Source organism: Oryzias melastigma, linkage group LG15 (genome assembly GCF_002922805.2).
Source record: "Oryzias melastigma strain HK-1 linkage group LG15, ASM292280v2, whole genome shotgun sequence".
In the NCBI taxonomy this organism is placed as follows: Eukaryota; Metazoa; Chordata; class Actinopteri; order Beloniformes; family Adrianichthyidae; genus Oryzias; species Oryzias melastigma.
This window is the reverse complement of record NC_050526.1, coordinates 20643958-20656759: the sequence shown is the minus strand read 5'-3', so window position 1 is coordinate 20656759 and position 12802 is coordinate 20643958. Positions and strand designations below refer to the sequence as shown.

Sequence of the window (12802 nt, the reverse complement as noted above, 5' to 3'; positions counted from 1 at the left end):
TGTTGCTGCTCAGCAGGGGTTTGACTTGGACCTGGGCTACAGGTTGCTTGCTGTGTGCGCCGCTAACCGAGACAAATTCACTCCTAAATCTGCTGGTAAGATCCTCCACCCCTACAAAACGGAGGCAGATGCATGCTCATTCACCATGCCGCTTACTGCTGTGTGCACATAAAGCATGACACCTCATTAAAAAAAATGACAATATTCATAATTAAGCAAACTTTTGACTCCTCAAAACACTGCAAATGCCTGGTTTACTAACTACCTCGACCACATACATCTCGCAAAAAAGCCCACAGAGCCTTATAATGTCAGGGTATTTTTAGCTCCCATTAAACATTAATGTGCTATTGAGATGAGCTGTCTGAGTGGTATCCTTTGAAAAACATTCTACTGGACAGTGTTTCTGCACAAGCCTGCACTTGAGAGTGCAGCCGGCGCACACGAAGCCGGAGAGCGAGCAGTAATGCTATCCTCAGACATTTATCTATCAAATCCAATTTCCCCCAATCCATACCTCCTCTCCCCGCCTCCCACGGTCCTGCAGGAGCAGCCTGAGCATTTGTCAAAGTGAGGCGTGCAGAGCTGTAAGAGGGAGTGAGGGAATGAGGAAGGCTGATGGCTGCTGAGGTGTTGCTGGACCACTCTGTCCAGACTAAGCTGATCCCGGGGACAGATAAGCTGTGTACAACATTTAGGAGTCAAATTATTTGATTTAACATGTTTTTTAATCAGTAATACAATATTTGTTTCAGTGGAAGACCAGAATGTATCAGTTTCTGTTTCTTTCTTTCCTCACATACTCCACGATGAGAACATTTAATAAAACGTATGATCATCTTTCAATTGTGGCGGGAAGCATCCTGTTGGGAGGAGCCTAAGTGGTCAGACAGACGTCAGCGGACATTATTGATTGCTGTCTGTGCTGCTGTGTTGGGATAATGTTATTGTTGTCCAGGCATGGAGCGGATTGGCCAGCTGAGCCAGACTGACAGCCAGAATTATATTGAGGGCTGCTGATGGTTCTAAGATCTAATAAAAGGCAACACTGAGTTTCAGGAAGGGTTGTTTATGCACAGAGGACAAATGGGAACTGTGGCGTAATTATGTGAGGTCGAGTGGGGGGTAGACTGTGTGATGCATCCAGCCGTCAGCAGAGAGAGGCAGGCTGTTGGCTTGGGAGGCAGATGTGACTCACTGAGCATCAGTCTCAGCTCCCTTACAAGGACGCTTGTCTGAGTACACGGATAAGGAGGAGGGCGCGCGTCCATTAGTCATGTAAATGTTTCAACAGAGCCGCAGTGACACATCTTCTGATCATTTAGCTGGATGCAGCGCGGATGTCAGATTGTTCAGACTCAGCATAATGTTCTGCCAGTCTTCATGGCGACAGACGCCTGACCGATCTGACACCTGAGAGCCCAGACCGGGCCTGAGGAGTCTTGGATGCTGCCGTCGGGCTCCTCAGGGGGAAGAACTCACACCAGTGCACATCAGTCACTTTGACGTTTTCTCTCAGAGCAAATGTATTTTATTCCACCTTTTTAGATAGCAAATATTCTTCAGATTGAGGGGCATAAAAAGAAGAGTTTAAACCACTTTAAGATGTCATAATGGCTTTAAAATAATAAAGAATGACCTCCAGCCGTTGGCCTGTCACATAAAGTGGAGAGCTGCAGCAACAGCAGGCTGCTACTGATGAGCTGTCTGGAGATTGCGGCCCTGCAGCGAAGCACTGAGAGATTATTGTGTTGCTCTAATCTGGAATCAGCCTGTGAAGAGACTTATCTGCTGTTAGGCAATGTAGCGTTAGCATTGTTTATTCTTGCAGCAGTAGTACAGCTTGAATGCAATGTTATATGTTAATGTTTGAGGTTTTTAAGGAGCGTTTTCTGTGGATGCAGATTAAGTTGCTACTCTCGTCTTAAAATGGTTAACAAATAGCCGCTTGAATCCGTGTTTTACTCAGATTAATCTGCTACAAACAGACTTCTGAGTCAGGTGTGCAGCTGTCCTACAAACACACACAACCCCAACAGACCGAGCTGTTGGGCTACTGTGAAGTTCAGCAGACGACAAATCAGATTATCCTCATAATCTGTTCAGTGTTTTGCTGTTTCAATCCTCAGTGAATCTGCCAGTCTGTCTCCAAGCTTGTGGCGGTTCTCTTTGTGGAGCCGAAAATCCCAAACCGGAGCTTTTTTTTTTTTTTTTGTAATTTGATAAGTCTCTCAGACTACAAAAAAGCGTTTTGTTCCTCTTGGTAAACTGTTTTGTGATTGCTGCCTGTTACTTTGACTGTCAGTTAACATGACGAGACTCGCTCTGGATTACATGCTGCTCCTCCTTTGAGATATAACTATTTTACCGCGTTTGCTCGACACAAGTTGCAGCCTGTCGCTACTCGAGGAAATAACAACTCTGACAGAAGGCAGACTCATTTAGGGAATAATTGTCGTTGAGGTTTTTTACTTCTTGATCTTGACAGTTTTTTTTAGCATGTTAGGATAATTTCCGTAGCGCTGAATGGTAACCCTCGTGCTATCCTAGGGATGTTTACATTAAAATGGGGTCATCTGGAACCCACAAGACAGCACGCTGAAGATTTGTTATCTTCACTGGTGTCCGTGGCACACATAAAATCCTTTCTCTGCAAACATTCTGCTTTAAAAAACAAAAAAAAAGTACAAAAATAAGGTAAATATTGCTTAAAATAAGATTAATTATCTACCAACAGCACAAGAAAATGTGGCTTGTCAAGACTTTTCAAAACAGGAACCACAAATATGTTAAAATTAGTATATTTTTATTAATATCAAGCTCATTTTGACTAATATAAATAGAATTTCTATGATTAATTTTCTGAAAATGTTATTTAATTAAGATTTTGCTAGTAAGGTTACATTGACATGCTAACCAGTGGGAATCTGTTTCTTAAAACCAGCCAAATATACTAAAAACAAAAGTACTTTTCTATTCTTGGAAAAGATTAATAACTTGCTAGCACTATTCTTTTCTCACTGTACATTAAACTCAATTGAAATTCTTGAATTAAGGCAAAACTCTTGCATAATCTTGGCCATACAAATGTTGTAACTATTGAGATTCTAGTTTCAAGTGTGTGTTTACTCATAATAGATAATAAAATCTTAGTAAAAAGCCTTAGCATTTTTTTTAGATAATTAAGTACCAAAACGGTTAAAATAAGGGAAATTAACTTGCATAAAATCTACTGAGAAGAATTATCTTACCATTAAAAAATAAACATAAGATTGTTTGAAGACAGTTCATTTCACTTTTTGCAGTGTTCCACATTTGTCATGGAGGGATCACACATTAATATAAGGGAGGGGTCATCTGGACCCCATAAGAGAGCTTTTTACCAACAGTCATTTGCTGTCAATGCTCGCTCAGTCAGCAGAGCGTGGTGATCTGCACTTGCACATCAGGGTAACTGTCAGCTGGGGCAGATGCTTCCAGGGTGTGGCATCAACTCACCCCATGCCCCTTGATCAACCCCACAAGCAGTCAAACTCTTTCATTTTCCATTTTGTTTCTTCGTTGAAGGTGTAGCCACCCTCTACTGACCCAATCAACCTTACAGACTTTTATATTTAATTACTGCTGAGTAAGAGCAGTGCACTGAATTATTAACAGGAAACGGGATTTATTTTTAGCAGGCAAGCCTCTCCTCTGACACTCTCAGATGATGAAATCGGCTCGCAACCCCGACACTACCTTCAGAAGTTTACCCTGAAGTTTGTCGAACTCACAGGGAAACACTGCTTAATTGGGTTACACAATCACAAGCTTATTTTGGTGGATATCCAGACACTGAGGACTTTGGTCAAACGTGAATAAGCGCAGGGTTTGAATCCAACAGTTCTGGCACCCTTCGCCCTCCTTCAAGGGGCTTTTGACACGCCCTGTTAAAGTTGTAGCTAAGCCTCTGTTGTGCACGTGGAATGACTGTTCTCAACCAAAGCCACGTAGAAGAAAGATTCCATGCTGTCACGGCGTAAGTGGGCTTTCCCTCCGCACGCCACATCTCACGATGACAGCTGGGTAACGTGAGTCACGCTGGGTCGTGCGAGAGGTGGGCGTAGGTGGGATAAAGTCCGCTTTTTCTTTGATTTGGTGTTGAGAAAGACAAAGGATGCCGTCAGGCGCGCTCCTGTCGGCTGGGATCCCCTCTCTGATTAGCCAGACACTGTAACTTCCTACTCTTCCTCTTCCACCCCCTCTCTCTCTCATGCATTATCTTCCAGCTCGTGTGCATAGCTTATCAAGCTCCTCCCATTTATGCAAGTTTGCAAACTGAGCTTGCAGGGTTTTTTTTTTCCTTTTCCTTTCTGGTTTTCTTTGCTCTTCTTGACAAATGGCAGTGGCAGAGCTGGATTACGCATGTGTGCTTCACCGTGGACTCTGTAACAGCACATACAAAAGAGGAAATGGAGTGCTAGACTGAGCGCGTCAGCTGCGACAAAGGTGAGAATATCCGGCCCTCTCAATCTCCTCTCCCCTCTTGGCTTGCGTCGGATGGCTGTCTTTATCTCTTTCTCTCATCCCTACCCCTCCTCGGCCGTCTCCACTGCAGGTACAGCAGGAGGCCATTAGTGCAGAGCCTTGCTTTGATTGGATAAGCTGCAGAAACTGGGAGACTGCCTCTGAATAATTGATGTGCATTGTGCAGACGCTGGACAAGGGAAAGAGACAGATCAGGGAGCGGGAGAGGGAAAAGGAAAACAAGAGGGAGAGGAAGTAAGAATGAAAGAAAGAGTGAGCAGCGTAAGGGATATGTGGCGAGAGCGAGAGTGATAAGGCTCTGACAGGACGCTTGGAAGCAGCAAAAGCTTTGAGAGAGTTGGCCTCTGTGGGAGCAGGTGCATTTGTGACAAATGAGATGAGATGTGCAGGGACTTGGATTGGTTCTGGGTAAGTCTGCGAATGTTTTTAATGCATGACTATTTTTAAATAAGCTCTAACATTTAGGTGAGTTTTCGTGCTTGTGAAAGATCAGGGGTTGACCAAAAAGAAGAAAAGCAACTCATTTCAGGCTAAGACATCCTTGATAACATAACTAGGAAGTTTATCACAGTTTCTTAGAAGCTCTTATTGTTGTTTTTGTTTTAGTACTTGGTGATGCATCATGGGAAAATCTCACTTTTGCAGTTCACAAGATGCAGACCACAATTTGACCTACTTACTGATTTTTCATGAAAGTATTTTGGATTTTTAGTGTTTTCTGGAAAAATCACCAATTTTTACAACTAAAAAACTAAAAATGGTGCACAGTTACACAGTTTGTTGTTTGTTTAATTTATTTTTGCACAATCTGTCACCTATACAATCACGTTTTTGCACACGACGGAACTCATTTCCATAGAGTTGTCAGTTGTGAGGATGTGTGCCAGATAATTTGACCCACTTTTCCACTGAGATCCTTTTCTTTTTTTTTGACCTGTGCTATCCCACTTCCTATTTGATGATGCACTTCTAATTGTTAAAATGTGCGAGCAGCCAAGCTGTAAAATTCGAACGACTCTGCAGACCGTTCCATCAGTGCTTAACCTTAAAACTGACAAGTTAATTATCAAACGGCTCCAAGACACGGCGAAGCGATCTTCGGCTGACCTATGTAGGGAGCTCGATAACAAAATATGACTTCCAGCCTAGCTGTTGTGGAGTTGCAGAACTTCCTGTTTGCCGGTGCAGGGTGTAAACCACTGAAACCATCTGCATCCTCAACCTCTCAGCCACACGCAGACGTTCCTCCTTCAAGCTCTCCTCTGCAGCTCGTTGCTCACTTAGCCCACACGCTGCTGACCTCCCAGACTACTATTCCCATCAGACTTTTTAGTAATGACTCATTGGTGACTTTTGACATTTGTGTTATGCAGCCTACGTTTGTTACTGCTTCTTTTTTTCTGTGAATCATCGCCAGGCCTGACACACCCTCAGCACTAGTCTTCCTCCTCCCACGCCAAAAGTGGCCATGTTCGGCTGCGTTTCGCTTGTTGCTTGACAAACGAGGAAGGAATTTGTGGACAGATTGCAGGTTTTGATAAGGAAGCTTTTCAGTTTTCATCGGGAATTCAGTAAAAAAAAATATTTAGGCATCGAAGAAGCACAAAACATGATTTATTTAAGCTTGAATTAGAACTCTTCCTTTTTGAAGCTGCAGCTGATTGAGATAAAAGATTTGTTGTGGAAGTTGAGACATGGAGATGTGTGTTTATAATTAAGCATTTGATATTTACTAGTTCCCCTGCAGTCAAGAAGCTGCACACAGCTGATAAGAGCTGTTCATTCACAGCTGGCTGTTCTGTGATGCTCACAACCAGCATGAGGCTCTTTACTGAAGACAGAGCCCAGACACCGACTGACTGTTTACTCATCTGCGCGCATGTCAGCTTCCATATTTAGTTTTCTTTTGTTCCTGTTTGTGTCTGCGTACTGATGACCTAATACCCGTGTGCCTGTTTACGTTTGCACAGTGTTACATGGCAGCTTGGTTTATTTAAACACACTGGTTTCTCTGAATCAACATGTTAGTTTTTGTGTTGCTTTTAAAGTCCCACTCCAATCATCTTTTGATCTATTTTTAGTTAGGAATGGTGCGTTTTTAGCCAAAATCAAATCCAGGACATAGTTTCTGCAGAGCGGCAGGAGTTCATCAGAATGTCGCTTCTGAGTTGTGGGTGGGAGAGTAAGCTTGTCCCTTTCCCATCATCCCTTTGTTTACACTCTCTCCTGCTAGCTTACAGCCCCCAACCTTATATTACCGGGGAAACAAAAATGGCGAGCAGTGTTGGAGCTTTGAAACAGCTCAAACGAGGACAGATGTACACGGATCCAGTCGTCTGCAAGTGGATGCATCAGAATGGAGCAGCACATGGAGCTTGTGGTAGTAGTAGGGGAGTGTATTGGCTAGAGTCTGACGATACAACACATATCGCGATACACAATATGTGTTGCGATATATATGAAGACTGCAACAGTTTTCTTCACAATTTTCTTTAAAGAATTTGACTTATGTTAATGAAATGGTAAAAATTAATTTTATTTAGAGTTCACAACGCTAAGCACTGCAACTGTATCTCATATACAAGTTGCTTTTACTCAAGCAAATTCATGCTGTTGTTCTTTTGGTAAACTAAGAAATATTTGTTTTTAAAGAAAACTGTCAAAAATGTCTGATTTCCACAACAAAATATTTTCAATACAAGCATATAATTTCAACATACTTGTTCTTGTAAGGGCCACATAACTGTTTTCTTCTCTGATGGGGGTCTGGCGGCGGTTTGTAAGCTAACAGAAAAAGTGCAACAATCAATATTATGGTTTTCCAGAAAGCCACACATAGCCACATTTTATATAATTCATTTCTGTAGTCTTTACAGAAAAATCATATTTATACATTTTAAAAATTAAATCTATAAATAGTCTATCCTTTAGTGTCATATTTCTAACTGTAGAAGGATGTTATAAAAAGTCACGTTCTGTGTGGGTCTTGATCGGCCAAACTGAGAAAAACAAATCATGCGTCTGATAGTGTTTGGGGGTGGGCCAAAAATAGAGGTGGGCCAGATCCGGCCCACGGGGCGTAGTTTAGGGTCCTCTGCCTTAACCAATAAGATTTTAAAAGTATAATTGAGGGAATAAAGTACAGTAAAGTAAATCATTTAATTAAATATCGTCTTGTCAACCTTTTAAATCGATACAAGTATCGCCAAATTGAATATTGCGATGTTTCGATTTTTCTCTACATAGTATCTTCAACACCACAACTAAAAGCTTTTTTCAACAGCATGTTTGATTCTGCTGTTGATTCACAGCGATTTCCATAAAAAATATTCAAAAAGGCAATTTAAGGCTTAATTTTCTTTATATATATATATATATATATATATATATATATATATATGTTCTTGATCATAAGAAAAATGTGATAAAAACTCAGTTTTCATCGAAGTTGGTGTTTAATGAAACTTTTTGGAGCTGCAACTTAATAGCTTTGATCTAGATGGGTTCAGCGTGACACGACTTCAAACTATTTGAACCCATCGTACTTATGAATTATTTTAGCTTTTATTACTTTTTTCAGCATTTTCAACAGAATATGTTAAACAAATAAATAAAAATCAGTTAAATGCTTATTGCTTCAGATATAAATACTTAGAATAAAGACAATCTTTTCCAGATTCCATTTCTGTTTTTAAAGCAGTGGAATTAAATCTTGACACATTTTTTATGCTATGGTTTACACATCTGCTACATTTTCTTCAAGCTCATATGAATTATTATGGCAATACAGTGACGAAGCTGTAATTTTAGCTCAATGACTTCTGTGACGTACGGAGAACAGCAGCAAGAAAAGGATTAGCATCTTAGGGTCTGACTGCTGTCACTTCTTCAGATTTATGAATCCATTATTGCCGATTTGCTCTTTTTCACGTCCACAGTCAGTGTGTGATCGTGGGCGACCGTTGTGGTTGTTGTGATGGTTTCTGATGCAGACGCGGAAGGTCAGGACGCCAGTTCAAAGTTTCCGACAGAGACACATTTATTTCCCATCTCTCATGCATGATGTGTCCATAGGCCGCAATCCACTATCATAGCAAATATGGGCATATTGAGAAATAAAAAAAATGCCTCAAAGGAAAGAATCAGCAAATAAAGTGTTTTGAAATGTGAAAAGTTGTTGCTTAAATGAACTGTTTCTGCTTTATAACCTTAAAAATATTAAATATTATTTAAGAGTTAGGGGTTTTTGTGAGCTTTAAAGCCACCCATTCTTTATTTAAATTAGCTAGTTATTAGGTAGCATAAAAAGAATACAAACTTGATAACAAAGTTCACAAAAAGTAGCCACATGTAACACAAAAATCTGTTTTCTGGCCGCGCCTCAACATTTTGAACCCCTCCTCAAAACACACTGCATTATGTTTGGTGTTAATGCTGATTCTTCTCCCTCTGTCCCGTTTAAAAATGTGTAATTTGAACCCCACAGAAACCAGCACCTGCAGGAGATGTCAGAGTGACTCAGGTAGAACCTCCCTCCCTCCCTTCTGGGCTGCAGCATCTCTTTGGCTTGTTACCCACTTGCATCCTTGGGAGGAGGGGTTCAGCCCACTCCCTCATCATCTCCACCTGTCCTCCGCCTAACATCCTCACATCCGTCCTCTCCTCCCCCTGAGAGTCCTCATATCTGGAGTGTGGCAGAAGCCAAAACAGCTGCCTCTGTAGTGAAAAAAAAGAAAAAAAAAAGAATAGCAGGACAATTGAAGTGAGAGCCTCTGATTGGTGTTAACTGGTAATGGTAGAGTGTGATTTCTGACAGAGTATTTTCACTGCAGGGCATATTTGAGTTGTTCTGCCTCGAAGCTGTTGAGACTAAAGCCCATTTGATATGCTCTAGTCTTAGAAGAAGTTGGCTGAACAGAGCGGGGGCAGGAAGGGGGATATCATTGACTGCTTAAATTGCTTCCATTACACTTCCGTAAAAAGCATGACTTTTGTCAGTATTTTTTTTTCCTTTTCAACTGAAAGGATTGTGTATTCCTTCCATATTCTTCCTTTGCATAATATTTTGTGCCCACACAGTGCAGATCTACCTGCCAGTCTTATTTAGACCTCTGTTTATATTCTTTAATATGAACTGCTTTTTTTTATTTTTTATTTTTATCATCCCACTCATTGTCTCAGAAAGCTTTTGTCTAGTGCTGCGGTGTTCATGCTCAGAAAGTGTAATATTTCATGTAGCAGTTTCTTTCTTGTTTGTGTCATTATGAACCAAATTACAGTAGAGGTGCCTGCATGCACGGTTCCACATGTTTGAATCAAAACCTGCTGCCAACACGACACTCTGTCACACTTGACAACATGAAAGCAGGGATGTGAGCTCCATGTGAAGATTAGACGCCTTCAATTATCTACCGTTTCTGTTTTGGCTTCGGTGCTGGATTAGATCTGACACATGTGCTGCAATCATCTCTTGGTAATATTCCACTGAACTTTGAGGTTTGTAAAGACATACATACGATATACACTAGTCCAAGATTTTGAAGGAGTTAAAAATTAATTTAAGTTGAAATTAACTATATTCCAGGTTTAAAAGTTAAGAAAAAGAAAGTAGCATAAAACTACATGATGTCTTTGCACAAAAAAAAAATTCTAAGCCATTGTTAGCTTTGCATAGTTTGCTGGGCTTTAGATTAATGAAGCACATTTACATTTTTTATGTTAAGTAGCAAAAAAAAAAATGGCTGCTGTCCTCTATAAATGGGGCTTTAAAAGTGTTTTCTGTTGGTCATTGCCAAATTTTTGACAATTTAAAGTTTAATTTTAAAAATAATGGTTTAAAACCGCCGGTGTGCTGCCCCCTACAGGTTGAATCGAGGTGTTACATTTGAATGGTCAAACCATGTAAGTCCCACGCCATTTCTGAAGTCCCATGTCATGATCTGCAGCTCCAGTTATGCTAACAGTCCTGTTCCCCAGCCTTCTAACAGAATTAATTTCGGCTGTGGGTGGAGTCAGCCTCATACTTCCCTGTTTGGGTAAACCACATTTACAATACAATGATCACCTAACCCAGGGAAATGACCTGATATTTGACAACACCAGAAAAAGTTAGTATCACTTGTTTTTCTTCAACCTTTAAACTTCTAGTAATGTTTCACCCCAAAAATTATAAAGCAAAATTTACTTTCATTTTGTCTGTTTGTGTGTGTGTGTGTGTGTGTGTGTGTGTGTGTGAACTTGTGTTTGGTACCTTATCAGGACCACGGCTGGTGTATTCACGGACACTTCTAGGACCTTTAGGGTTATGGGGACTTTATATTTTTGGGAAGAACCTTTGGTGCTTTTAAGGTGAAGGAATGCTCATGTTAAGTTTGGAGTAAAGCTATGACTTGGGGCTAGTGTTTGAGCTTAGCATCACCTACGTTAAGTGTCCCATTAAGGATAGAAGCAGCAATAGCGACCTTTGTTTTTGGCTCACTACCAATTTAAAAGTTGTCAGTGGTCATAAAGCAGAGTTTGATCACTTTTATGCAGCTAAATTGATGTTTCAGGATCATAGACATTGTTATGCTGAACCAATATTCTGTAAAAGCTATAATTTAGATTGTGACGCTCATTGACTGGAGTTCATTCATCTCAATTAAACAAAGTTTTTGAAGACCCACTTCGATTATTTTTTTAGCTATTTTAAAAGTGTGTTTTGGAACTGATAATGAGGATTTTAGCCAAATCAAAAGACCTGTATTGTTTTTTTAGGACATAGTTTCTGCAAAGCAGCTGTTAATTAATTGCCTCTGAATTGTGGATGGGATCATCGGTGTCCTCCATCGTTAGAAAAATGCAACAAGAACATGTTAAAACTTAAAAAAACACAAATTTCACTGGAGTGGATCTTCAACAATGTGTCAAAAATGGGTGACTGACCAGGACAGAGTTCACCCATCTCCCAATCAAAAACAGCTCTAATAAAGGCAAATATTAAAGTAACCTTGCAATTGATTTAAATAGCAAATAAAGAAATGCTCCCTTTTTTCTCTTTGAAGCCAACCGCTACTGTTTTTTTGAGAAACTGCAGCATTTAAAGTTTGCTTTAGGCTAGGGGAAAAGAATGTTTAAGACATGAAAGACTTTAACCAAACACATATTTTCCAGATGCTTCTACACACTCACCACGATCAGACTTCACAGTGATTAGCATTTGGGTTTCCTTGTAAAATGTCTTGTACCAACACTCAGTCATTAGTTAATGGAGCTGAAAGCCTGTTACCAGGACTCTCCTTCTCTTTCTCGGTGGCTCCCAGAGGAGCTGAGGTGAGGTGAGAATGAGCCAGAGCTCTCGCTATCAGTCAGCCACACAGCATTAAATACAGCTTGAGCGTGGAGGACCCATATGTCCCAAATGTCATTATTGGGCATTACTCAATTAAAAGCCCAGCTTCTAAGAAATGGAGCTGGTTGTGGAGGGATTCAGGAGAGCTTCCTGAGAATATCAGCTTATGTCCTGCTGTCCCTGCTGAGTGCGGCGGAAGAGCAATTGAAAAAGGAGATGTTGAGAAACCAGTGAGACTATCGTAAAGCAAAGCTTAAGCTTTAGGGACCTGCAGATCACTTCAGCATCTCTTCAGTTATCATAACATGCATTTTTAGTCAGGTATGTCAAAGATAAGTTTGATATTGTGTTGATCTTTAAGGTTTTTTTCTTCTTCTTTTCCGGTTTGATTTGATAAACAGTTTTTCTATTTAAAGTCCCTTTAAGTAAATTTTTAAAACCCAGGACATGGTTTCTGCAGAGCAGCAATGGTTTATTAGAAATTTGCCTTTGTGTTGCCTGCCCCTAATTCCCATCATGCATCTGTTTCACAACCCCAACCATGCATTACCGGTGCAATAAAAATGGCGAGCAATACTGGAGCTATCTGGCCGGACGCCCGAACATTGACGTACATGGATCTAGTCGTCTAGAGGCGGATGCATCAGAATGAATGGAGCTTGTGGCTTGCCGTAGTAGCTTCTACATGCAATCTGCTCCTGTTTCACAACAAATTGAATTAAAAAAATCAGAAGTGTGATTATCTTTATATATATATATATATGCCCTCCATCATCTGTTTTTAAGACACCATTTTCATTGGAGTGGGTCTTCAAAATAAAAGAAAGGAGCAGCCTTTTTCCAAAAATAGAGAACCGTTTCTGTTGTAGAGATGGTGGAACTCTGCCAGGTTTCAAATCTAAAAATACAACGCGTATATCTGCTGGCCGACTTCCTTGTAAATGC

General features: G+C 40.5%; 1 protein-coding gene across 5 annotated transcripts in view; it reads left to right on the top strand.

Moving 5' to 3' along the window:
• The window catches only part of zmiz1a (zinc finger, MIZ-type containing 1a), a 32917-nt gene that overhangs the window by 6947 nt on the left and 13168 nt on the right, over window positions 1-12802 (top strand). Inside the window, exon 3 of one of the 5 annotated variants that reach the window (XM_024296488.2) lies at window positions 1-95. In XM_024296488.2, coding sequence (XP_024152256.1) covers window positions 1-95 — 95 coding nt within the window. Of the gene's footprint in view, window positions 96-3834; window positions 4489-4510; window positions 4936-8233; window positions 9050-12802 lie in introns of those variants that run through there. The other 4 variants (XM_024296487.2, XM_036215487.1, XM_036215488.1 and 1 more) reach the window with 4 other exon arrangements.